Here is a 27,898-nt window from a genome sequence, read left to right on the forward strand (position 1 = left end):
ATTAAATTTAATTAATTCTTAAGAAAAATGGTATCCAGACATTGGTAGGTGGTCAATTAACTTCATTGAATATTGAACAATGAACAATCATCGATCAATCATCACACGACAATGAAGAAAAAATTTATGTGGACAACTTGTGACTTTATTTTTCATTTTCCCACATAACAAATACATACGTAATAGAAAAGATTTAAAATTGCATCCTTTTTACCATAAGTGGTGATTATTTTATTCACTTTTGGAGGAGACCAACATCTCCAAAAGAAAATAAAAAGGCAGTCATAACATTTTTTTTTACTCACCTGTTTTATTTTCTTTAATTATAGCCCTAAATAAATGTAAACCATTTGATCTTAAAATGTACACATGGCATTTAATTATAGTAAAAAGCTTAGGTTTGTTAGGAAATTAGCTAGCTTATGAGAGAATCCAAGTATGACCAAACTACTAATGAATTTGATGAGAAAACCCCTAACCTATTAAGTTGATGTAAAGATGTGGTGATCTGTTTGAATTTTGACCTAGCTCAACTAACTAGGTCGGTTATCCGTTAGATATATTAACTATTTTAGCGTTTGGCCCTACAATCTAACGGACCCTATTATTAACAAGCCTCTTTACATTTGCTCTCGCGAGTGCGAATCACCTCTTTTTATTGTGTAAACACCGATTTTTAGAAAGTGTAATCCATTTAATAAATTGTTCCTATTACATATATATATGTTTTTTTTTTAATTTAAAATCATATAGGCTAAAGAAAATATTGTTATAGATAACAAGAAAAATCGGAATAAATGGGCTAGCCCAAGAAAAAAGATAGTATAATATATATATATATATACAGAAAACAACGGTCTAAATGTAGAGTACATCATAAATGTACTCTTCGCGAGTGCGAATAGGCCCATCATAAATGTAAGTCAGAATAAATGATCTTTTTTCAATCCTAGCCTCTCCTCACTCTCTTCTTAGTGTGTAAATGTTCACATTTTAACTCGCATAGTGTATTTAATAGTTTGTTCCTATTTCGCATATATTTTTAATATTTTTTAAGTTGGGTTTTTTTTTTTGGAATGATAGTATGTTGAAATCTTTTTTTGTTTTTTTTTTTTTTTTGCAACTGCCTGGTTATATATATATATATATTTTTTATTCTTAAGTTAAATTGATGTGAATGTTTTTTTATTTTTTTATTGCTAATAACTGAATGTTTGAAGTCAATGCAATATTGAAATTAAAAACATTGTCATATTTTCTCTTTTATGTATATGTTGAGATTTGCATGTTCCTAATTTACTTTTATGGTCATCAAATTATGTATGCTTTGAATCTAAAGTTCAATTCAAAATAACATTCTAAAAAAAAAAAATTTAATTTCAGATAAGAAAATTATTAAAAATAAAATAAAACTAACATTTTCATACATTTTGCTGTGTGTGCAAGATGTTTTTCCATTATATCTAATACTTTTTCTTATATGAACACTACCTTTTTTGCAATACAAATGATAACTAAACATAAGGGTGCTTTGTATTTACACATCAACTCAAGTCATCACAATAATATATGTTTTTTTCTATCATTCTTGCATCATAAATTGTAAGTTTCTTGATTTGGTAAAATTGCATTCCACAAAAGCTTCCTTTGGATGAGACTGCACTGCAAACATCAAGAATAAACCAATAAAAGGAAGGGGGGGGGGGGGGGGGGGGGGGGGAAAGTTGTCAACTCTTGACAAAGATTGTAAGAAACATATATTTATACACACTCAGTTTTCTTATTTTACCAGAGAGAGGGTGAAATTAATCCTTTTCTCTCATGTTAATCAAGATAGATAACTTCCGACTGAGTTAAATTCCTCTTTGCTTCTGACTTAATTCTTTTACTGATGATTGTAGACCCTTGAGAGGATCACCCTGCCGCTAACTTAATTCTTTTACTGATGATTGTAGACCCTTGAGAGGATGACCCTGCTGCTAACTTTATTCTTTTACTGATGATTGTAGACCCGTGGTTTTTACCCGTGGCCGCATCCACAGCGGAGACAGTTAAGATACCATTAGCATCAATATCAAAATAAATATCATAACAAGGAACACCATTAATGGGAGCAGGAGGAACGTCATAGATGGTGAATTCACCCAATAAATTATTATCTAATGCACATGAACTTTCACCCTCATAAATGGGTAAGTAGATGGAACTTTGGTTGTGGTAGAGAGTTGTCATAGACCTTTTCCTCGTGGTGGGAATTCTGGTGTTTCTTGGGATCACAACACACATGAGACTCTCCTCTTTAGTCAATACTCCAAGCGAGATTGGGGTGACATCTAAGAGAGAGAAGAAGTCTTGAAGGTTCTCATGTTCAATCCCACTCAAGACTGCAGTTTGAACAGCGGCACCATATGCCACAGCCTCATCCGGATTAATGCCGATGCACAACTCCTTCCCTTTGAACACATCCTTCAATAGCTCTTGCACCTTGGGAATTCTAGATGACCCACCAGCAAGAACAACATCATTCACACTGCTTATATCGATGTTAGCATCCTTCAAACACTAGTGCAGAGGCTCCATACACTTGTTGAAGAAATCCATGTTCAGTTGTTCAAATTTGGCACGGCTAAAAGTCATGTAGAAATCAATTCCTTGATGCAAACCGTCAAGTTCAAATTCAGTTTTAAGGGCACATGAAAGTCTCCTCTTTGCCTTCTCACACTCATTTCTTAACCGCCTAAGAGCTCTGGAGTTTTCACTAATGTCCACAAGTTAATTTATCTATCTTTCCTCTTGAATTGCTCAATACAGTAATTCACCATTCTGTTATCAAAGTCTTCAACACCAAGGTGAGTGTCTCCAGCCGTGGCCTTCACTTCAAACACACCAGAACTTATGGTAAGCAGTGACACATCTAAAGTCCCACCACCCAAATCAAATACCAGCACATTTCTCTTGCTGTACCTACTGGCCTTCTTGACAATGCCATAAGCAATGGCTGCGGAAGTTGGTTCGTTGATAATTTGCATGACATTTAGGCCAGCAATGGCACCAGCATTTTTGGTAGCCTGACGTTGTGAATCATTGAAGTAAGCAGGGACAGTGATAACAGCATTCTTCACAGTTGATCCGATATAGGCTTCACAGTGGGTAACCACAATCATGGGCTTATCCCCAGGACCTTCAATCACCTTAAATGGCCAGAGCTTCACATCTCTTTGAACACAAGTGTCACTAAATCTCCTACCAATTAACCGTTTTGCATCTGTAATAGAAGCCAAATCTAGAAATATAAGTTACACTTGCAATATATAGCTAATTAACTAACAAAATCAATATTGGGAAATTAACAAACACAAAAGGAATTAGAAGAATGAAAGCGTGAGATGAAAAGAAAAACGTAGCAAAGATGGAGTTGGCGGGGTTTCTGATGACCTGGTTAAATGCCGCATCACCTAATGCCAATTGCATCGTCTTCCTTTCCAATCATTCTCAACTCAAAAGCTAGAAGAAGATCATATAAAACAAGAAGAAAAATTGTGAAGATTGCTTGGGTGAGTGTCTCTGGCTCTGCCTTTTAATTTCTGACAAGTGCATTGAAGTTCAATGGGAATAGGAATTCAGTCCGAGTGGGTTCATTATTTTGTTTTTCAAACTCACAAACTAATTAAATAATCAAATGAAAATAGCATGAGAAAAAGAAGAAAGCAGTCATGGAATTATTTTCAAGTTTTGATTGTATTTCGAACGGAATCAATACCTTTTGTTTTAGATGAATTAAAATAGAATTATTCGTCGTAATACTAATTAATAACAATGAAACAAATCCTCTCTTCCAAAGAAGATAAATAAAAAACAATGAAACATCCAGAAAAGGTAGCCAAAGTCAAATACCTTTATGTTTGAAATACACGTCCCATGATTAAACTTAAATAAAAAACCAGCGCAGCAGCCACATGATCATGAATTTGCTTGAGATTTCAAGTGTTCATCAATTTGTTTGAGGTTTTAGTTATACACTTCTACCCAGTAGAACACAGCAACCTATACAACATCTTAACGATTTGGAGATGCTCTATGTATCTAAAGCAGCCCAAATTCAGTGGTGGTTTATGCAAATTCAAAAAATAATGATTAATTAAAAAAGGGAAAGAGATTCAAAGGACTAAACCTTGAATCATTATAAAAAAAAAAGTAGCCAAACAAAACCATCAAAGAAAAAAAGATATGAAAAAGGTCTTACCTTTAATATGAAGAAGAAGAGAAACTATCTAAGGCAGAGTAAACCAGCACCTTTCTTCCCCTTTCTCTGATTCCCCAAACAAAATTTAAGAGTTGGGATGATTTCTCTCGAGAAGAAAGAGAGAATCAGTCTTTTTTACCTACTGATTGAGCCAGTAAGCCTGGTATATATAGGTTTTCGTATGACCTAGGTCTACCCCAAGTCTCCTAGTTTTCATAGGAAAGTATTAATTACACTTTACACCATTTTAATTTTGGTCAAATTACATTCTTGGTGTGGTCTTCTTAATTAAACATAGTAATTTACTAATTATGTTAGACCTAAATATTGAATTGTTACAATGTTGGCCTTTTGTTAGCTAAGTATTTATTCTTTTGTTGCAAGATACTTCTTTTATTTATAGGGCTAATTACAAATAAGTTAACAAAACATTTCAAAATTACAAATAGGCCAATAAACATTTTCTTAAATTCTAAAATAGTCACTATTGACCTATTTGTAATAAATGAAATTATGCATTTTACAAAAGATGACATAACAAAAACTACAAATTACAATCACTGCCACTAACGTATGAAAATTTCAATAAATTACAAAAAGGTCAATCAATGCTTACCCATCAATAATGTCAGCAATATATCCTAATTTTGAAAATTACAAAAAGGTCAACAACTAACCAGAATCCGACACATGTCCAAAGTATTCTTTTTTCCTTTCTCCTTTTTTACCTACAACGTGTAACTTTTTTTTTTTTTTTCCATTTCTCCTCTTTTTACTTGCAGCAACGTGTAACGTATTAGACAATGTGTGACAGTTGCTGATTCAAAATCAATAATTGTGTGACAGATACTGAAAATCAGTATATGTAAAAACCTAAACAAATACTGTCATACAGATACTAAAATTGATAATGTCACACATATACCAAAACAAATAATAAATATTCAAACAAGGGTATTTTAGTAATTTACCAAATTAAGCTTCTAAACTATATGGTAGAAAATGCATGCAAATGAACTTAAAATTGTCATAATTTTTTAAAGGTTCTAAGATATAATTGGGCAATTTCCAAGCTTGTAATAATCTAACGTATTTTGTAAAATAGAATTTCCGGGTTATTACAGGTTTTCTCTTTTATTTTGTAAAGAGTTTTGTATTTATTTCAGCTCATTAATGTTTGAAAAAGCAGTTGTACAAGATTACTATTTATTTATGTAATCTTTGGGGTTGATTTAAAATCAAAATATTTGATTTATTTATTCATCTCTGTAATTTATATTCTAATTTAACCTAGTATTTTGTTTTTAAAACTCAGGCTTATTTATCTTGAAAGTATGTGGGAGTGTAACATTTAAGGTTTGGGTGTTATAGTCTCGGGTGCTCTCAAGGTAGGTGCCGCTGTGGCGGGCCTGAGTTTCGAGGCGTCACATCATCTCTCTCTCCCCAACCACATCTCTCTCTCTCTCTCTCTCTCTCTCCCCCAACCTCATTTCTTTCTTCCAGCCACACATATCTCATCTCTCTCTCTTTCTCTTTCTCTCTCTCTCTCTCTCTCTCTCTCTCTCTCTTTTTCTCACCTCCTGTCGTCGAAGCCCACTGAAATTATAGAGAGAAGAAAGAGAGAGATATAAATTTGAGAGATGAAAATGGAAAATGTGGCTGTGATGGGAGTGTTAGTCACAGTGAAATTTCGACGAAATTTGGAGAAATTTTACAAAAACGTGCCTGATTCGTGTTCAAAATTTTGGATGGAATTTAAGCGAAATTTCACTGAAACAATTACAAAAAATAATGGTATATGATTAAATTTTCGAAATTTCATTCCTTGGCTAGAAAGTTTTGTGATGAAATTTTCAAAAATATTAAAAAAAAAAATTAGGTATTTAAATTATTAAAGAAAGATAATTTATTTAACAAGGGATAAAATAGTAAAAGTTTCAATTATTCGATAAAAAAAATCTAAAGTTGATAAGAATATTTCTTAACAACACACAAAAAAAAAAATTGGCAATTAATGCAAAGTATTTATTTTTAAATCTTTTCTTTGAACTTTTTATAATTTGAAGGCAGCCCTCGTTATCGATGGACAACCGAATGACTCAGTCGGAGGGGAGGGGGTTTTTATATTTTAGAAATGGAAAAATTTTCAAAAAAGATACGTACTTTAGGGTCAATCTTATTTTAGAACACTAGTTTGAGTTTATATTAGTGCATGACACATATTTAGAATTTTTTATTGTGGAACAATTCATCAACATCGTTACATTTTCCGTTAAAAATAGACCACATGTCACACATGTGACCTATTTTTAGGGGGCAAAATTGACAATGCACCTATATATATTTTAAAAAGAAAGAAGTAAATAAAAAAAACTAAAAAATACATAAAAAACCCAGCACCCCCTTCCCCTACCTAGCTTGCCCCACCCAACCCACTCCGGCCACCATGGTGGCACCCTGAGTTGAGCAGATAAGAAAAATAGCAAGAAAAGAAGAAAAAGACGAAAAAGATGATTTAACTGGTCATCACCACAAAAGAACATATCATTTCATCCAAGTCTGCCTTACAATTGTGATACTGCAATACATATAAAGAAAAGAAACTTGCCCAAAAGGAAAAAGCAACTACTAAGGCTTAACAATACTAATAACGTGAGCAAGACAGCTGGCAAGGAAGACCTTTCTAGAATTCACATACTCTGAAGCCATCTTACTGAATTACCCTGCCATAAGCCCAAGACTAATATAACCATGACCCATCCTAAAGCCCAAATAACTAGGTACCTATCAATTACCCCCCGCCTGAAACATGGCATGTCCTCAGGCCAAAGAGAACTGGGGAAAGCGGACACGAATGTCATCTGCATCTTCCCATGTTGCATCATCATCTGGGAGGCCTGTCCATTTGATAAGTAGACGAACAACAGGTAAGTTTTGACGCTTAACAAGGCCTCGTTGCAGAATTTTCTCTGGAACCCACTGAGTCATGCCTATGTCTGAGAGTGGAGGTAAAATGGTAGAAACGACAGGAGTTGAACCCACTTTCTTTTTAAGCAAAGAAACATGAAAAACAGGATGCACTTTGGATTGGGGTGGCAACGCAAGCTTGTAAGCAACTGTACCAATCTTCTCAAGGACCTGGTATGGACTGTAATAGCGTGGCGACAACTTATGGCAATGACACAAACTGACAGTCTGCTGCCGATATGGTTGCAAGCGCAAGTACACCCAATCCCCAAGTTCAAAGGTTCTCTCAGTACGCCTCTTATCAGCATAGGCTTTCATGCGAGTTTGAGCAACCTGTAAATTAGTCTTGAGAAGATCTAAAACCTGGTCTCGATTGCGAAGCGCAGAATCAACCAATGCAACATTAGTGGTACCAGGTAGATAAGCACTGATAGTCGGAGGGGCGTACCCGTACAAGGCCTGGAAAGGCGTCATTTTGATTGCTGATTGGAAGGTGGTGTTGTACCACCATTCTGCCCATGGAAGAAACTTAACCCAACCAGATGGTTTCTCACCTGCAAAGCATCTTAAATAATGTTCAAGAGTCCGATTAAGAACCTCTGTCTGGCCATCAGTCTGCGGATGATAAGCAGAGCTTTTACAGAGTTTGGTGCCTTGTAGCTTGAAGAAGGAGTCCCAGAAGGAGCTAAGAAAAACCGGATCCCGATCACTTACTATTGATCAAGGCATGCCATGGAGGCGGAAAATTTCCTTGACAAACAAATCGGCTACTTGAGTTGCAGTAAACGGGTGGTGCAAAGGAATGAAATGCGCATATTTGGTGAGCCTATCCACAACAACCAAGATTACAGTTTTTGCAGCTGAGAGAGGGAGCCCGACTATAAAATCCAAGGAAATATCCATCCATGCGCCCTCAGGTATTGGTAATGGATTCAATAACCCAGGAGGATTAATGGCCTCATAGTTCTGCTGTTGGCAAGTAGAGCATTCAGCCACGAAGGTCTTTACTGCTTTCTTAATACCAGGCCACAAGAAGTTGCGGGTGAGACGCTTGTAAGTTCGCAAGAAACCTGAATGCCCTGCAGTTGAAGAAGAATGAAACTCTGCTAATAATTTGTGCCGCCATTCTGAAGGGGGAACGAATATTCGACCTTTGTAATACAATAGATCATTTTGCAGAGTAAATCCGTGTTTTGTTGGCAAACCCATATGCAAATCAGCCATCACCTTGCTGCATTCAACATCCTGTGAGCATAGGCGTTGAATTTCTTGAATGCCATCGAAAATAGGGGTGGAGAGACCCATTAAAGAAAGAAGCTCAGTTTGGTGCGAGAGAGCATCTGGTACTTTATTTTGAGGACCAGCTCGATACTTCACTGTGTAATTGTACCTCAAGAGTTTAAGTAACCATTTCTGCTGATGAGAGGTGGAAATCCTTTGATTCAAAAAATAACTGATAGCCTTGTGGTCTGTAATGATTTTGAATTTCTGACCCAGCAAATAGGGTCTCCACTTCTGCACGGCAAACACTACCGCCATCATTTCCTTATCATATACCGAGAGAGATAAATTTTTACCAGACAATGCCTTGCTTAAGTAAGCAATGGGATGCCCATCCTGCGTAAGAACAGCCCCAATTCCACTGCCTGAAGCGTCACACTCTACTGCAAAAGGCTTGGAGAAATCAGGAAGGGCCAAGACAGGGGTATGGGTGAGAGCATGTTTGAGCTTGTCAAAAGATTGTTCAGAGTCTAATGACCAACAGAATTGGCCCCGCTTCAACATATTAGTCAAAGGCCTGGAAAGCAAACCATAATTTTTCACAAATTTGCGGTAGTAGCCTGATAAGCCCAAGAAACCACGAAGTCCTTTGAGAGTGGTGGGTTTGGGCCAGTTACGAATACTTTCGATCTTAGAAGGATCCACTGCCACTCCAAGGGCAGATATGATATGACCTAAATACTCAACAGAATCAGAACCAAATATGCACTTGCTGCGCTTGACCTTCAAGCTATGGTGGCGCAAAAGAGAGAAGACCTCAGAGAAGTGGTGCAAATGATCAGACATAGAGCGGCTGTAGACCAAAATGTCGTCGAAAAACACTGAAACAAAGCGGCGCAAGAGGGGCCTGAAAACGTCATTCATAAGTGACTAAAATGTTGACGGAGCATTAGTTAAGCCAAATGGCATAACTAAAAATTCATAATGGCCGTCATGAGTGCGAAATGCTGTTTTCTTAATGTCCGGCTCGTGCATTCGTATTTGGTGATATCCCGACCGCAAATCCAATTTGGAAAACACTGCAGCGCCATGAAGCTCATCAATAAGCTCATCAATGACCGGGATAGGAAAGCGGTCCTTGATAGTGACAGCGTTCAAAGCACGATAATCCACACACATTCGCCAACTTCCATCTTTTTTTCGGACTAACAAAACTGGAGAGGAATACGGGCTAGAACTTGGTCGGATTGCCCCACTATCAAGCATTTCTTGCACAATCTTCTCAATCTCGGTTTTCTGAAAATAAGGATACCTATAGGGGCGAACATTAATTGGAAGGGTATTGGGAACTAATGGAATGCGATGATCCTGCAACCGTTGCGGGGGTAGTGAAGAAGGAACTTAAAAAACATCCTGATTTTGTTGTAACAGAGACAAAATGAAAGGATCTGCAGTGCCCACGGCTGATGTAGAAACATCACCAACTAACATTAATTGGGCCATAAAACCCATTTTCTCACACTTCAACGAACGACTCATCGAATGCACTTGAACCACTTCAGTTGTAGCATATTAACCCCAAATAATTGGCACTGGTTGCCATGGTGAAGGAAACGCATAGTTAATGTATCAAAGTTCCAGAGTATTTCACCCAGAGTAACCAACCAAGAAGCACCTAAAATGACATCACAACCTGCCACTGCCAAAACAAAGAAATCGACCTGGAATTGATAATTTTGAACAGAAAATGGAACGTTCAAAATCTTACCCCTGGTAGAAAGTCGCACGCCATCAGCCACCAAAACTTGCAAAGCCCCATCAATGAATTGTAAAACCCAATTTCTTGGCAATGACTGGGTTCAGAAAATTATGAATAACCCCAGAATCAATTAAAATACTGATTGGAATACCCTGTACGGTACCCAACAAACGCATAGTGTTTCCCCATTCAGCACCTGAATCACTGGGTCAGTGGGAAGAATGGTATCTGGCGGTGAGTCAGGCACCACATCCCCTGCATCATGGAATACCTCCTCCTCAAGCTCCTCACTGTCACATTCAATTAAGAGGAGTTGAGGTCGATTACTGCAACGATGGCCTGGACGGAAGGGAGCATCACAATTGAAGCAAAGGTTTCGAGCACGACGATCCTGAACCTCTGCTGAAGTAAGGCGTCGTATTTGATTAGTAGCAGATGGAGGCGGTTGTGGTCGGTGTGGAGCTGGGGGGGCAGGCGCCCGTGGCGATGGGGGCATAGTGACAATAGGCCGAAGATTCGAAGGTGGAAAATAGGGACCAGTAGCGGGCCGAAGAGCGAAATCAGTGGACCCCCGTGGGAGAGAACGCCGACCAATAGATTGGGCCAAGAGTTTGGCCTCTTGGATACGGGCCAACTCAAAGGCAGATTGCAAAGTAGTGGGCCGGAAAGAGCGTACCTCATGGCGTAACTCGTCTTTAAGGCCACCAACAAAACAGCCGAGGAGAAGTTCATCAGACCAAGACGGTGCACGACAAGATAGGCGGAGAAACGCCATAACGTACTCATCCACAGTGCCCGTTTGAGTGAGCTTGGCCACAGCAGCGTTAAGATCTAAGAAATCAGGCACTCCAAAACGCTGATAGAGCATAGCAGTGAAAGTGGTCCAACACGGACTAGGAAAGCGGGCCTCATACCAATTCAGCCAGGCTAAAGCATCCCCATCAAGGTGGAGGGAAGCAATCGACACCTTTTGATCCTCCAAAACATTGTGAAACTTAAAGAAACGGTCAGCATTAGAGACCCAAGCCAGCAGGTCATCCCCTGAGAAACGGGGCAATTCGAGCTTTAATGGTCGCATGGAGTTGTGAGGCGGGGGAGGAAAAGTGGCCAGAGGAAGAGAGGTGGGAGGAAGTGGTGGGTTGTATTGGTTGGTGTGGCTTGGAGAAGGGTATGGGGAAGGGGTTGGTGATGGGTTGTACTGGTGGTTATGGGGGAAAGGTGGGGAATATGGGTGGGACGGGGTGGGTATGTAGATGGAAAGGGAAGGAGGCCCAGCGGAAGGCAAACTTGAAGGACGGCTAGGCGACGAGTCGGTGGAAAAAAAACCCAACCCGATAGGGGTGGCAGTGGGACCTGAGGAAGGAGGAAGCTGGGAAAGGAGGGGATGGGTCGGTGGAAGAGGACCAAAAATAGGAAGGGAAACAGTGAGATCTGGTGGAGTGGAAGGTGGAGGACGGGAAACAGTGAAATCTGGTGGAATAGAAGGGTGAGGACCAATCTGGAGCTTCCCAAATTCCTCCAAAAGAGTTTTTTGAAAAGTAAGAAACTCACTACAAACAGTGGCCTTGAAATCATCTTGCTGGCTAGTCAAGGATGAGATGGCAGTGTGGATCTCATTGAATTTGGACTCCATAAGGGCATTTGAGAGGTCGACATCGGTGGACGTGGAGTCAAGAAGCCCTTAATTTTTTGATTTAGGACCCATATGCAGGTACTGGCTCTGATACCTATGGTGGCACCCTGAGTTGAGCAGATAAGAAAAATAGCAAGAAAAGAAGAAAAAGACGAAAAAGATGATTTAACTGGTCATCACCACAAAAGAAAATATCATTTCATCTAAGTCTGCCTTACAATTGTGATACTGCAATACATATAAAGAAAAGAAACTTGTCCAAAAGGAAAAAGCAACTACTAAGGCTTAACAATACTAATAACGTGAGCAAGACAGCTGGCAAGGAAGACCTTTCTAGAATTCACATACTCTGAAGCCATCTTACTGAATTACCCTGCCATAAGCCCAAGACTAATATAACCATGACCCATCCTAAAGCCCAAATAACCAGGTACCTATCACACCACCTCTCCCTTCCCCACCTAGTCTCTCTCTCACTCATCAAAATCGTCATCTTCAAGCTCAATCACAACCTCCGGCGCCGCCTCTCGAACCCCCGCACTGAAACTTGGGAATACAACGAGCAAGCATCATAATCTCCTCATCGAAACCACGACAATGCCTCACATCCAGAACCTCAAGCTCTTCACAGCCCTACAGAATCATCACCAGATCGGCCCTCGCGATCTTCACCTTCCTCAAGCACAAGTACTTCATCTAGCTTCGGCACGAATCTCACAATCGCCGCCGCCTAGATGTTCCCAATCCACCCATTTGACACGTAGAGCCCGAGAAATTGGGCGTTTCCTACCCCACAGCCTTGTCCCACCCTCTCCCCACCTAGCCTACTCCACCACTTCCTAGAGACCAGTGACCCCCTCACCGCTCCGGCGGTGGGTATAGTGAAGAGAGAGAGAGATTGATCTCCTGTTCTTTTTTCTTTTCTTTTTTAGTTTTAATCCTTTTTGTTTTTGTTTTTAATTTAATCTTTTTTATTTTTTATTTCAATTTTAATATTTTTAGTTTTAATGTTGTTTAGTTTAAGGTTTTTTTTAATAAGTCCATTTGGACAAAAGTATTTTTTTAAAAACCCAAATGCTGAAGCCCAATTTTCGGCCCACTTTTTAAAAATAAAGTACTACTGTAGCGCATTACAGTACCTTTAAGAATTGTTACTGTCTAACAGTAATTATTTAAATTGTAAAAAAAAAAAATTATTAACTATTATTGTTTGACATTCATTGTTACTGCAGAACATTAACTATTTAAATTGTAAAAATACATTATTAATTATTACTGTTTGACAGTAGTAATCATTATTACTGTGGCAATTTGTTTAGTTTTTTTTTTTAAAAGAAAATCATGAAAAAAACATAACGTTGACTTATTTGTACAAAAAAGTGGACTTATTTGTCATTCAATTTTTTAGGTAGGTTTTTTGGTATAAAGGACTCTAAAACTGGATTTTTTTGTAATTAACTGTTAATTTAATTGTTTAGTTTTAATTTTTTGTAATTTTAAAAAAATTAATTTTAAATATTTTAATTTATGTTTAGTACTAATCTTTGTAATTTTTGAGTTTTAATATTTATTAAGATAGAAATTTTATTTAATATGAAATAACCAAATTATTCTTCATTTGGATAAAAAATGTAACGTTATTGACGATAATGACAAAAACTTTAAATATATATTATATATTAATACAAACGGTTTTAAAATAGGATTAACTTCGAAGTAGGTGTCATTTTTTTAAATTCTTCGCTTTTAAAAAATATATATTTATATGTACAATCAAAATGACTTGATGCCGGAGCGGTACGAACCCGAAGTGAGGAAAAAGTAGTTTTAAACATTGAAGATGTCAAAAATGGAGAGATTTCTGGAACCATCCCGACTCTCTCACCTTATAGAACTCTCTAGACTCCACAACCACACCCACACTCTTCTCTCGCTCTCTCTTCTTCCATTCCATTATAAAACCCATTCTCACGCTCTCTCTTCTGCAACAACAGAAAGCTCTCTGCATTCTGAATTGCTCTGTTCCTCGCACTTTCTTCTCAAACAACAAACACCCTTTTCAAATTTGCTTCAGAATCCGCCATGGACGACGACTTTGATTTCGCGAACGCCGGAAACCTCGACGAAAACGACTTGGACCTTCCCGAGGACGACCCAGTTGCCCCAACTCTCAAGGTCGGTGAGGAGAAGGAGATTGGCAAGAACGGGCTCAAGAAGAAGCTCGTCAAAGAAGGTGAAGGGTGGGATACTCCGGATTCCGGCGACGAAGTTGAAGGTATGCATATGGTTTAACGATTGGTGTTTGGTTTTGGTGTAATGGGCTTTTGAGGCTGTTGGTGCTGATGGGTTGGTGTTGGTTTTGCAGTTCATTACACTGGGACTTTGCTAGATGGAACAAAGTTCGATTCAAGCCGTGATCGGAGCACTCCTTTCAAGTTCAATCTCGGACAAGGTGATTGATTCATTTGCCTTCTTCTCAAGAGTCAAGATCAATATGGTTAAGTTTGTTATTGCGTACTTCAATCTGTACATATGAAACCAAATTTGTGCTAAAAACTGAGAAAACAACCTGAAAGTTTGAAACTCCCACATGCCACACAATTGCGAGCCTTTTCTTGGGTCACAATTCATTTTTTGGGTGACATCAATGTTTGTTAACTGCAGGACAAGTGATCAAGGGATTGCTTGTTTTCAGTTTGGTCAAAATAGTGAACCTTTTCTTGGGTCAGAATTGATTGCTTTTGGGTTTTGAGTTACATGAATGGTTGATTGATTGCAGGACAAGTGATCAAGGGATGGGATGAAGGTATCAAAACCATGAAGAAGGGTGAAAATGCGATCTTCACCATACCACCTGAATTGGCTTATGGCGAGTCAGGATCTCCTCCTACCATTCCTCCCAATGCCACACTTCAGTTTGATGTGGAACTGCTCTCCTGGACGAGTGTCAAGGACATATGCAAGGACGGTGGAGTCATAAAGAAAATTCTCACTGAAGGAGAAAAATGGGACAACCCAAAAGACCTTGATGAAGTACTTGGTATTAATTGTCTATCCACTGTTTCTTCTTTTGTAATAGATACAAAATTGGTGTTTTGAATTGAATCGTTGGGTTCTTATACAATTCTTTGTTGTCATCTCAGTTAAGTATGAGGCTCGGCTTGAAGATGGGACCCTTGTTTCAAAATCTGATGGGGTGGAGTTTACTGTCCAAGATGGTTTGTTTTGTTGCCTTTCATTGATATGATTCCTTGCCTTGCCTGAATTATTTCTTTGAATAATCAAAATGTGTTTTTTCTCTGCCTGCAGGCTATTTCTGTCCTGCTTTATCAAAAGCTATGAAAACAATGAAGAAAGGTGAAAAGGTCCTATTGACTGTAAAGCCACAATGTGAGTATTATTTACTTCTACGCTTCTTTATTTGTCTTCTTCGTTGGTTTTTGTTTCTTGGGCAAAATCTTAACAGCTATAACTTTGATAGATGGATTTGGTGAGACGGGCAGACCTGCTGTGGGAGATGAAGGTGCAGTGCCCCCAAATGCAACCCTTGGGATAACACTTGAGTTGGTCTCGTGGAAGACAGTTTCTGATGTTACCAAGGACAAAAAGGTCCTGAAAAAGACCTTGAAGGAGGGAGAAGGGTATGAGCGCCCAAATGATGGGGCCGTAGTTCAAGGTAACATGAAGAATACAGTAAAATTTTTTGTATTATATTAGATTCCTAAATGTTTGTAATGCTTAAAGTCTTCGTATTTGTTCTTGCCTCTGCCAGTGAAAATTGTTGGGAAGTTGCATGATGGCACAATATTCACCAAGAAGGGTCATGATGATGCGCCATTTGAATTCAAGACAGATGAAGGTAAGTGACAGTAACAGTGTTGTAACTTGATGACTTTTCTAGAACCTTGGTTTCAGAGACTATTTTGAGTTGAAAGTTTGAATATAAATAGCTTACAATGGAGTTGTTGCGCAGAGCAAGTTATTGATGGACTTGATAGAGCTGTGAAGAACATGAAGAAAGGGGAAGTGGCTCTGCTGACCATTCAACCAGAATATGCTTTTGGGTCAACTGAATCTGCACAAGAATTGGCTGTTGTTCCTGCAAATTCAACTGTGTATTATGAGGTGGAGCTGGTCTCCTTCGTCAAGGTGAGTATGATATGTGTTTCCTAGACACAAGTTGGAACTTGGGAGTTGAATGTGAAAAGTTGGACGGAACTTACTTTACTGGCTGCAGGAGAAGGAATCTTGGGACATGAACACACAAGAGAAGATTGAAGCTGCAGGGAAGAAGAAGGAAGAAGGGAATGTGCTCTTTAAGGCTGGTAAATACGAAAGAGCCTCAAAGAGATATGAAAAGGTAGATTTAGTGGTCTTGTTCTCTGGTTTAGAGTCAGATGATGCCTAGTTTGTCATTTAGACCCACCTCACAAAACCGTTCATTTTGGTGATAGGCTGTGAGGTTTATTGAATATGACTCTACTTTCAGCGATGAGGAGAAGCAGCAGGCAAAGTTGCTCAAAATTACCTGCAATCTGAATGATGCTGCATGCAAGCTCAAACTTAAAGACTACAAGCAGGCTGAGAAGCTATGTACAAAGGTATGCTTTGCTGATATGGCGCATATGTGATCACTAGTAAAGGTTGATTTTTACCTGCTCTCCTAAAATCCCAATGTGTGAGAGTTGTGTGCAGGTTTTGGAACTTGACAACCGGAATGTGAAAGCTTTGTACAGGAGGGCACAAGCCTATATCCAACTTGTGGATTTGGACCTAGCAGAGCTGGATATCAAGAAGGCCCTTGAGATAGACCCAGACAACAGGTCTGTTCACCATGAACTGACATTATATAGAGAGCTTTTTTTATGTTTTTTTTTTTTTTTTTTTGTCATTCTTGTCATTTCATTCAGAGTCCATGGAAGTGCTATCTGAGCTTTATTTACTGAATTTATCTGGGATTTGGGTGTGTTATCAGGGATGTGAAACTGGAATACAAGGTTTTGAAGGAGAAAGTCAGAGAGTACAACAAGAAGGATGCGCAGTTTTATGGCAACATATTTGCAAAAATGAACAAATTTGAGCAAGTGAAATCAACTGTAAGTTGACTGATTGACATGTTTGGAACTCTTGTATTTGGAGTTGTACCTTTACTTATTGCTTTGTGTGTTGTGTGGGTTATTTGCTATGGACTTGCAGAATGCAGCAGCCGAACAAGACCCGGTGCCGATGACCATTGATAGCAAGGCATAAACATCCTTCTTTTCTCTTCTATATGTAATTGAAATTTCTTGAGGTTGTGTGTTGTTGAAAATGAATGCAAACGTCAGATTTCTTGTACAAGGAACAAACATTTTGATTCAATAACATAAAAATTGCTGGCACGATGTTAGACAGTTTGTTATTTTGTCAATTTTGTTGAGCATCATGAATCCAGCATCGTTGCTTTTGATATTAACTGATGCATCAGTTATGAACAACTCATGATATCAAATATGAACAAATGAAATATTTGACAACAAACCCTCAAAGAACCTCGGCAGCTACAAGGGGGAACAACAAACCAATCAACCCAACTACTGAAGAATAAACAGAAGCAAACTATCAATTACAATTGCTTCTGGTTATCATTTATTTCTCTGTTGGCAGAGAAGTAATTTTTCAAACTAGATTTTGAAGTAAGACATACTAGAGTTTGAAGATGATTATAAACTTATTATATCCACTCTGCTAATGGTTGTACCACCATATGCCATTAATCTCGAGAACTCTTAACAGGGTTCAAAAGCTTTAATAATAATTTTTGTCCTTCCTTTCTTCTTTCTAGTGATCAAGCTAGTATTCTTTACCCATAGAAGGGTAAAGAGAAATGCATGTTTTTTAACGGAAGCATTGCTATAACGGATTTAAAAAAGCACTTGTTGATGTAATATTTGATGCATGTTCCATACACTTCTGGTATTATTTCTTTTAAAACAGTAAAAAAACTATAACAAAAGGGTAACCTTTGGTACAATATCATACAACGACATTTCCTTTTAGCAAGCCAAACTGAACAAGCCCACTCTGTATGCAGAAGTAGCTAAATATATTCAACAATTACAGCATAGAGTTTACGTACTATGTTATTAAGGATTCGTGAAAGAGCAACGCTCCATGGCAAGTTTACTAGCAACGAACCAAGTATACTCCAAAAACCGAATGCAAATCCTAGTCCCAAGCTCATGTAGAACCACTTGTCTTCAAGTAAATGATATTCTCTGTATTGGCCAATTGTTGGTGGTATCACCTTATTTGCACTACAAGTCTGCTTCAGTGGGGGTCCGCAAAGTTTATTGCCAACAAAACTAAACTGATCAAAGCTCTGAAGTTGAGTGCTTTCTGGAATGTGACCTGTCAAATTGTTGTAGGACAAGTTCAAGTGACTAAGAAATGTCAAACTCGCCAAGCTTGGAGGAATTTCACCAGAAAGTCGATTCATTGACACATCAAGAGATTCTAACCCTCTCATATTACCAATCTTTGAAGGGATTCTTCCAGCCAAAAGATTCTTTGATGAATTCAAAGTTTGCAAGCCAATAAGGCTGGTCAGCTCCTCAGGGATCTCCCCAAATATGATGTTGTTTGAAAGATCAATGCTTGTTACCAAACGGAGCATTCTGCTATACTCCACTTCTCTCCCTTTTGTCACTAAGATCGCATTCTCCATGTACACCACATCAGGCGAATATACATATAAAATATTGTTATCATCTGATTTTGACAAGGTGGCCATGGCACTGAAGTTATGGAAGCACTTTGGAATTGTCCCTGAGAGATTGTTATATGCAAGGTCCAGGATTTGGAGATACATGAGATTACAAAGTTCATAAGGAATGTCCCCTTGCAGCTTATTCCATCGAAAGTCAAGAATCATCAAATTTGAAAGGCTTTTCCCTATCCATGTTGGTAAGTTCCCGACAAGTTCATTCCCACCAAGCTCAAGAACAGACAATTGCATAGAATTCTGCAGGGATGAAGGCAACTCTCCAGATAACTGATTCTTGCGCAAGTGCAATGATAAAAGGTTTGCCAAGTATCCCATGGAGCTTGGAATAGTCCCAATGAAGTTGTTGTTTTCTAAATTCACAGCTCCCAAGTTTGTCCAATTCATCCAACAATCAGGAATTTTTTCAGTGAGAAGATTGTTTCCAAGATGAAGGAGTTCTAGCTGTTTTGATCCATTTGTAAGATCACAAAAGAAGTGGAACACAAATCCAGAAAATGATGAATTGGAAAGGTCTAGTGTTTCTAATGTAGAGGAAACGAGAGGTAATGAACCGTTGAACTGGTTAGAACTTAGATCAATTGTTGACCCTGGACCAGCATCTATATTTTGAATCTCCCCATACAATTGATTGTTTTGAGAGATTCAAATACAGTAAATGGAAAGATAAGTTCCAAAACCAAATTGGAATGGTATCTGAAATTCCTGTACTGGCTAAACTTAACTCCTCTAATTTGTTTTGTCTCTGAAGCCAGGTAGGAAATTCATGCCCCAAGTGCCAATTATCTAAGAGTAAGTAGCGAAGTTGAGAAGGAGGAAGCCAGTCTCGACTAGTTTTCAGAATCAACGAGTTTCCATTTGCATACAAGGACTCCAATCTTGTAAGATTAGTAAAATGAACTTCAGACACTACACCTTCTAATGAATTATCAGAAATATCCAAAAACGACAACATTTCCAGTTGACCAGTAGTTTCTGGAAGAGTTCCACTAAACTGATTGCTAGAAATGTCTAGTTCTTCTAAGCATGACAGATTTTCTAGGGACGCTGGAATGAGACCTGATATTGAATTACCAGAAAGATCAAGGTAGGTTAAATTTTTTAAATTTCCTACCTGCTTTGTTAGATGACCTGAAAGATTATTGTGAGCTAATGACAATGACTTTATTCGAGGACTTGAACTACAAACAGACAAACTTTCAAAGATTTCTGATACGTTTCCGCAAAAATTGTTCGTTGACAGATGAAGATGCATCAACCCACAAAGATATACAACTGAAAAATCAATTTCCTTCAGAGACGAGTTATTTTGTGGACTAGTAGGAATTGGACCATGGAAACCACAATCATTGAGATTAAGATAAACTAGATTTCTAAGACTAAAAATCCAAGTGGGCATCAAAGAGGCAAATTTGTTGTAAGAAGATCGAGGACGACAAGTGAAGTAAAATTAACCATAGGAAGAGGGGCAATGTGATCAAGTCCACAGTGGGACATATGCAACTCTACCAAAGAGGGGAGCATGTTTGTTACTTGCAACCAATGATCAGATGCTTTGCTAAGATTTACATAACTCATGTCCATGTGTTCCAAGTGAGAAAGACCAGAAATCCATTGAAGGTTTTCAACCTTCAAACCGCCAACTGGGTCACCGAGACGCAGGTCGTGGAGACTTGAGAGATTTCCCAGTTGATGAGGAATTGTTCCCTCAAACCCTGATTCTGACAGTTTAAGATATCTTAAACTCTTAAGAGAACCAAGGAAGCTAGGATCTGTATTCCTTGAAAATAATTGTTACTGAGGTCCAAGTAGTTGAGATGGCTTAAATTGAGAAGAGAAGCATTTATCTTACCACCGAACGACGCATAGTAATCCAAGAAAGACTTGGAATTATTAAGGTGGAGCTCGCGTATGTAACCAGTTAAGTTATCACAAACAACTCCAGTCCAACTGCAACAGTCCGCTTCCCCAACCCATGATGAAAGTCTGTTTGCTGGATCCTGAAGATCTTGCTTCAACATGATGAGTGCTTTTTTTCACTTTCTTTGCAAGTCACACTCAGATTTCCATTGCATAAACCAATACTAAACGAAATGGTTGCAATAGTTAGAAACCTGACAAGTAAAACAGCTTTCATGGTCCTCACCATAATGTTTTTATATAAAGTAGGTGAAGTGTATGGGCAATGAACCATCAGGAGTAGTGCTATATATATATATATATATATATATATACACTAGGGAGGGGCCCTACATATTATTGCAGCCTCACATTTTCTAAACCCATCCTCTACGGTAGGGTAGACAAATTTCTTGACTAAATTATACATATGTCCGTCAAGAGAAGAGAAAAATAAGTAGGAGCATGCATCACTTTTTCTAAGTCCACCGTCAATGTACAAAGTTCTTTTCCGAGTTTGTCCATACTGAAGAGTATTATAGCAATGACTGTCACAAAGAGCTTGACAAAAAAAAAAATGTCACAAAGAGGCCTGCCTTGCATATCAAGTTTCCAGTTAATTTGTCCCACAACATCAAGCCCTGTCAAAGCATCTACAACATATCCCATTAAGAACCCAACCGGCAACCATTGCCTACCTATAAGATAATCTAAGCAGTACGTAAATGATTTTCAATTCTAATTAGTATTAAGATGAAATATAATGCAGAGTAATTAATGCTAGATGACTACATTTTTAGTCCACATTATCGAACCACTTGTTTATATATGCTTTTATCCATACCGTCATACTGGTTGTGTTTTATGGGTCTCTAGCTCACTTGTTGTGTTTGTATATTGGGAGTTTATGTTGATCTAACACATTCTTTAAAATTTGCTGATCTAATATCAATTCATAATCACTTAAAAATCTACAATTCATTTACATTTATAGTCATTTTTGTTTTACATTAGAGGGATCAAGTTCTAGACATATATTAATCTTTAGTCATTACTCTACTCAACCTCAATATCCATTGAAATGATTGCAATAGGGTCTTGAGGTTGACGTCTTGTGATGTAATTGGTTGTGTTTTTGTTCTGTTGGGCTTCGGTCCCAAACTCACCAAATATATAAGAGAAATATCATTTCATCCATTCAAGTGTGAATTAATCTTTAAATCGGAAAATTTGAAAATATAGTCAAATTTTGTGTCATTTAATGACTTTTAGTCCTTTTTTATTTTTTTAAAGTATTAAAAAGCAAGCACTACTTGAGATTTAGATTTCTAAAACTTTGAAAAAAAATTAAAATCTTTAATGGAACAAAAAGTTGCCAATTAAGCTCGCCAAGCTAGCACTGAAAGAATGCAGCACCAAGGTTTATGATGTAGCTGCACCAGCTTCAGAGAGGCCGGGCTGTGGCTGGACACGCGGGCTTGTTGTGTTGCACGCGAGCTAGGACTTGAGTCGGGCGGGCTGCTTTTGATGTTTTGAATGTAAAAATAGCACTTGCTCATAGAGAGCACAGCCACAACTGAAAGTTTGGCTAAATGAATTGGGTTAGTTAATTGGAGTATACGGAATAGGCATTAGGGAGTTTCTCTGTTTTTGGCTGTAGTATGTCTTGGCTTGTTTTAGCAGATGGGTTTTGTTTGTTTAAATACAAAGAGGTGATGATAGCCTGGGTTGGTTTCAAAAAAGGAAAAGAGAGAGAGATTTGTTGTCAAACAGCCTTGTTGGTTTGAGTGGGAGTAAGATGATGATTTCGAGTGGGTGCAGTGGTACTTGAGTGAATAGAAGAATAGGAGTGGCTGCTTTGATAAATGCCAAGTCAATTGGCTTTGGGCTGCCCGTGTGTGTATAGACATATATATATATACATTCAATTAAAAAGAAGTTGCCAATAAGTGGTGATTAACACACAGGTATATATACAGTAGTTCTTTAGAGAGAATGTCTACATTTTACAAAATTTGTAAATGTGGACTATCTAGTCTACATTCGGTAGACAACTGCAAATTTTGGTCGACAGGTGCTGTAGCAAGTTATTTCGCCATGGTCTAGTAGATGTCTACGGGATGGCAACCGGATAGTCCACATCCGCAAATTTTGTAAAATGCGGACATCCTCTCTGGAGAAGTACTATATATATATATACAAAACCCTTTCGTTGAGGTATACCTTAACTTAAACATGATGAGATATGACTTGTGGGACCAACTTTGCATTGTAATTTCATGATCGAAGTCATTTATTTTCTAAGTCTCTATACAAGGATCATCCTTGCAAAAAATTAGGTAAATCGGAAACTATTAAGACATCTAATTGTGATAGAATAAATAGACGAATATATGAATTTCAACTATTCCTAAGGCGCTCTTAATTTCAACTATCCAAACAGTCTTCTCCTAAGATTTTTGAACCATTAAAAGTTTTTGCACTTGTCCTTCCTTACCATGGTATTTCTTCCCCATGAAACATATACAAAGGATTTTTAAGGCAGTATGCCATAAAATTCAAGCAAAGAATAAACCACAATCAATGACCAAGTTCCTAAAGCTATTTTAGTACAACAGCTAGATAAGGCTCGAACAATAGCTAGATAAGCTATTTATATACATATATATATATATACATATATATATATATATATTTAGCAAAAAGAGGGATAAACAATGCAAAATGAGGCAGAACATTGACCAGAACAGTTAATCTATTGGAACTTTATAAAGTATGTCACATAAAATAAGGAAGTCATACATAAAGGGGAGCTCGAAATGGTCTTTCTCGTCCTCCAAAACAAAGTTGTCCAGATTCCTTCTAACCACCAAGACCTCCCCCTGGTGAAAACAGTAAAAACATGTATTTTATCCTTTTATGCACAAACTTGTAAGTAGAATATTTAACTGACCTAATCTTCTAGGAATCCACCCTGGCATCAACTGTTGTCTGTTGTTATCAACTATTACTTCAGAATCATCAATAACCAAAAATCATCCCAAATACCATAGCCATTGGAGATTAAGCCCTCTACACAGGGAAAGAAAGAGAGATGGAGAAAGTAGTGTTTCCTTCATCACTTTTGAAGAAGAACAACAAACAAAAGAATAAATAATCAGCTTTTCTTTTCTTTTCCTTTTTCTTTCTAGTCAAAACTTCAAGGGACATTGGGAATTTGGGACAGCCATCTGGACTTGAGCTGCGACCAGACTCATTTTATTTCACCAATAACCCTTACAAGAGCACTCACCATCCTGAAAATGGTGAAACCTTTTCCTATCTCTCACAATAATCTCTCTGTTAAAAAGTTTGGATATCATTTTTGTCACATCATGACAATCCCAACACACCCTGAGGTTCTTCACAATCCTAATGGGCACGCCTTCTTTTATACTGATCAAACCAAAAGCAATCGCAACCTTCTCACTATGTTTACACAATGCATCTTCTTTCTCTTCTTCTTCTATATCAAACAGCACAGGATTGGTATTAGCCACATAACCTGATAATTTCAGCCGCCTAGAGATTTCTCCCAACATTGTCTCAATCTCATTGTACCTTGGGTGGGACTTGTCCCCTACAAAGAATTCATGAACCTCACCATCAACCTCTAGGACACTACAACCAGGAAGCTTCCTCATCCCTTTAGCCATCATAATCTGCCTTACATTACTAACTCCATCCCAAAGCTTAGAATCAGCATATATATTGGACAAAAGCACATAAGCACCATGGTTCTTGGCCTCTAACTCTACTATCTTTTTCGAGGCAAGCTCACCCATTTCCATATTCTTGTACAATCTACAAGCGTTAAGTAAAGCCCCCCAAGCACCCGCATGAGGCTTCAAGGGCATGTTGTTTATGAAGTTCAGGGCTTCAGTTAAACGCCCAGCTCGGCCATATAAATCAACCATGCACCCGTAATGCTCTAGCTGAGGTTCAATCCCATACAATTTCCTCATTGAGTCAAAATGGTCAAGACCTTCCTCAACAAGTCCAACCACAGTACAGCCCTTTAGTAATGAAACAAACGTAACTGCATTTGGATGAACCCCATCTTTCTGCATGAGGGAGAAAAGCTCAAGACACTTCTCACCAAATCCATTCATAGCTAGTCCCCCAATGGCACTACTCCATGTGTAAACATTCTTTTCTTTCATCCCCCAAAACACTTCCATAGCCTTATTCATGTTCCCACATTTCGCATACATGTCAATGAGTGCAGTCCCCAATGTCACCACCATCCGCAGCTTGTTTCTCTCTATATATGCATGGGCCCATCTCCCTTGATTCAATGCCCCCAAGTGAGAGCACGCAGATAAGACCGAAACCATACACACCTCATTGACTCTCACACCCTCCATTTGCATCAAATGAAATAAATTTAAGGCTTCCCTAGACTTCCCACATTGCGCATACCCTGCAATCATCGCGTTCCAAGCAATAGGGTCCCTCTGAGGCATTATGTCAAACAGCTCCCTTGCAAAACCAACATCACCACATCTGGCACAAGCGCTCACCATAGCAGTCTGACATACCAAATCAGGTTCAACAATCTCTTCAAACACTCTATGACATGAATTTAAGCAACCCAATTCAGCATACATGAAAATTAACCCGCTTTGAACATGTGGGTCATTCTCAAACCCATGTTTAACCAATGCACCATGGACCGAAGGACCGGTCTCACGTGCCAAAAGCTGTGCACAAGTGCGAATCAAGAAGTTGAAGGTGTAGTTATCAGGTAAGAGATTGTTACCAGATTGGAGAATTCTGCGGTAGAAGTGAAAGCTTTTATATGGCGTGGAGCTTTTGGAATAGGCTCTGATCACGGAGTTGAAGGTGAAGAGGGTTGGGTTCTCACATTGGTCCAGGACATGATTGGAATAATCTAAATTTTTGGGGTTTCTGAGGGCTATGGTGGCAACAAATTGGCCTGAGAGGTGAGGGTCGTTGAGAAGACCGTTAACGAGCAGTTGGGAGTGGATTTGCTTGAGCTCTTTGAGTGTAGTAGATGAGTCCACTAATGAAATGGTTGGGTGTTTTGCAATGCATCTTAGGGAGCTCATGACTAGCAAATAAGCAAATAAAGAAGAGCACAAAATATTCCAAACCCCAATCAACATATAATGGAAAATGGCGGAAAAAGAGAACAACCCAAGATAAAGAAATGGGGTAGAAAGTAGGAAGTAATTACTTTCCCTTCTCCCAACAGCATTACAAGCTGGTCCTGTGTCATCCCTGACTCCAAATTTCACCTTCCATATGGAGATAAGATAGAAAAAGTCAGTCACACCATTTTATGGAGAAGTCAAGGGAAAAATTAAGAAATGATCAAAACTTACTGAAAATGTTTTTGGAGCAGAGGAGGAATTGGTAGGAATTTGGTACTCCCAATCAGGAATATGCAAGCCGTATGGTAAGATAGATATAGCAATCTTCAATGGAGCCCAATTCTGTCAAGTTGGTAGGCATGTACCTCATACCTGATAATGTCAGGACGGTGTTATTTGTGAATGGTGTCAATGGTGAAGGGGCTAATAAAGGAAGAAATGGCTGAGGGTTTACAGTGGATGAGACATCAGGAGCTATGGCTTCTGCATCCGTAACTGAGACACAATGGGACTCATGTATTCCTGCACAGAGATTAACAGAACCCAAACTAAGTAGAAGAACCCAACTTAGTCATAAAACATATAAAACAGTCTTATACATGACAGCCCTTCAAAGAAATAATATTATCATGCCAAATTGACAATCCAAGTTGAAGTAATACTATCATGAATAGAACATTATGAAACTACAAGATACCATAGTCTAATGTGTTGAACCTCTAAAATGGCAATGTACTCATCAAAACCAATAAACTTTTCTCCAACATAGAAACTTATACATAATGAAGCAACTTAAAATGTACAGAAACTGAAAAAAGAAAACAGATAAAATGAGAAAAGGAATAACAATTAATGGTAGGAGCAGTAAAAGTTTCAAAATGGCAAATATTAACGCTGACAGAGAAGCAATAACAGGAAGTATGAAACTTCCTTATATAGGTAATAATGTGTGCAATTAAATTAAACCCCCATTTGGTAACTTTATGAAATCACAGAAAAGATGGAAAATTTAGGCCCTGTTTGGTCTCACTCCCTCTCACATTGCTTTTACAAGTACAAGTAAAGCAGAAAAAGCTTTATCTGCTTCATCTTTTCAATCGCATTTCTTTGTACCAAAACAATACAAGTTATAACCCACTAGTTCTGGCCATATCATTATGTTTGGGCCATGAATTGGCATTTACCATGTCAAGACGATTAGAAAAGAATGGTTGTGGAAAGGAAGCCGGCCTACCTCCTTTAATTGAATTTTGAGCAAGGAGGCCTAGGTGAGAAATAAATTCAAACACGTGGGGTGCATTGTTACCACCAAGAGAGGAACATTATTTGGGGTTTTCGAATATTTCCCCAAAAGACACAAGAATGCAGCACCAAGGTTTATGATGTAGCTGCACCAGCTTCAGAGAGGCCGGGCTGCGGCTTTACACGCGGGCTTGTTGTGTTGCACGCGAGCTAGGACTTGAGTCGGGCGGGCTGCTTTTGATGTTTTGAATGTAAAAATAGCACTTGCTCATAGAGAGCACAGCCACAAATGAAAGTTTGGCTAAATGAATTGGGTTAGTTAATTGGAGTATATGGAATAGGCATTAGGGAGTTTCTCTGTTTTTGGCTGTAGTATGTCTTGGCTTGTTTTAGCAGATGGGTTTTGTTTGTTTAAATACAAAGAGGTGATGATAGCCTGGGTTGGTTTCAAAAAAGGAAAAGAGAGAGAGATTTGCCAAGTTGTCAAACAGCCTTGTTGGTTTGAGTGGGAGTAAGATGATGATTTCGAGTGGGTGCAGTGGTACTTGCGTGAATAGAAGAAGAGAAGGAGTGGCTGCCTTGATAAATGCCAAGTCAATTGGCTTTGGGCTACCCTTGTGTGTATAGACATATATATATATATATATATTCATTCAATTAAAAAGAAGTTGCCAATAAGTGGTGATTAACACACAGGTATATATACAGTCTTTCTTTAAAGAGAATGTCTACATTTTACAAAATTTGTGGATGTGCACTATCTAGTCTCCATCCGGTAGACAACTGCATATTTTGGTCGACAGGTGCTGTAGCAAGTTATTTCGCCATGGTCTACGGGATAGCAACCGGATAGTCCACATTCGCAAATTTTGTAAAATGCGGACATCCTCTCTAGAGAAGGACTATGTATATATATATATATATATATATATATACACAAAACCCTTCCGTTAATGTATACCTCAACTTAAACATGATGAGGTATGGCTTGTGGGACCTACTTCGTATTGTAATT

At 38.3% G+C, this 27,898-nt stretch overlaps 3 protein-coding genes and 2 pseudogenes across 6 annotated transcripts; 1 reads left to right on the forward strand and 4 right to left on the reverse strand.

Moving 5' to 3' along the window:
* Positions 1 to 1,914: 1,914 nt before the first annotated feature.
* LOC147292617 (heat shock cognate 70 kDa protein-like) lies at positions 1,915 to 3,452 on the reverse strand (annotated as a pseudogene).
* Positions 3,453 to 13,643: 10,191 nt separating this feature from the next.
* LOC147292618 (peptidyl-prolyl cis-trans isomerase FKBP62-like) lies at positions 13,644 to 17,204 on the forward strand. Its single transcript, XM_086231431.1, has 13 exons — positions 13,644 to 14,098; positions 14,189 to 14,275; positions 14,603 to 14,863; positions 14,967 to 15,041; positions 15,133 to 15,213; positions 15,305 to 15,499; positions 15,596 to 15,682; positions 15,797 to 15,972; positions 16,061 to 16,183; positions 16,278 to 16,424; positions 16,519 to 16,646; positions 16,799 to 16,919; positions 17,020 to 17,204. Exons 1-13 carry the CDS (start codon positions 13,906 to 13,908, stop codon positions 17,071 to 17,073), a joined length of 1,728 nt encoding a protein of 575 aa, XP_086087557.1. The 5' UTR covers positions 13,644 to 13,905; the 3' UTR covers positions 17,074 to 17,204.
* Positions 17,205 to 17,889: 685 nt separating this feature from the next.
* LOC147292619 (receptor-like protein EIX2) lies at positions 17,890 to 18,544 on the reverse strand. The gene has a single exon (XM_086232470.1). The coding sequence runs from the start codon at positions 18,527 to 18,529 to the stop codon at positions 17,903 to 17,905; it is 627 nt and encodes a 208-aa protein (XP_086088596.1). The 5' UTR covers positions 18,530 to 18,544; the 3' UTR covers positions 17,890 to 17,902.
* Positions 18,545 to 18,568: 24 nt separating this feature from the next.
* Positions 18,569 to 20,735, reverse strand: LOC147292620 (receptor-like protein EIX1; annotated as a pseudogene).
* A 2,472-nt stretch (positions 20,736 to 23,207) lies between these two features.
* LOC147292621 (putative pentatricopeptide repeat-containing protein At5g40405) lies at positions 23,208 to 27,461 on the reverse strand. Of its 4 annotated transcripts, none has more exons than XR_015120428.1 (4): positions 26,876 to 27,461; positions 25,873 to 26,163; positions 23,439 to 25,785; positions 23,208 to 23,367 (listed from the first exon to the last, which is right to left on the reverse strand). XR_015120428.1 is itself a non-coding variant. In XM_086232658.1 (4 exons), the coding sequence occupies exon 4, from the start codon at positions 25,651 to 25,653 to the stop codon at positions 23,749 to 23,751; it is 1,905 nt and encodes a 634-aa protein (XP_086088784.1). In that variant the 5' UTR covers positions 25,654 to 25,785; positions 25,873 to 26,013; positions 26,096 to 26,163; positions 26,876 to 27,461; the 3' UTR covers positions 23,208 to 23,748. The 4 variants fall into 4 exon arrangements, 3 of the variants coding, with proteins under 3 accessions (XP_086088784.1, XP_086088785.1, XP_086088783.1); XM_086232658.1 differs by having other exon boundaries at positions 23,208 to 25,785; positions 25,873 to 26,013; positions 26,096 to 26,163; XM_086232659.1 differs by having other exon boundaries at positions 23,208 to 25,785; positions 25,873 to 26,013; positions 26,096 to 26,163; positions 26,826 to 27,461.
* Positions 27,462 to 27,898: the final 437 nt, after the last annotated feature.

This window comes from Dryas octopetala, chromosome 2 (assembly GCF_963921425.1).
Source record: "Dryas octopetala chromosome 2, drDryOcto1.1, whole genome shotgun sequence".
Lineage (NCBI taxonomy): Eukaryota > Viridiplantae > Streptophyta > Magnoliopsida > Rosales > Rosaceae > Dryas > Dryas octopetala.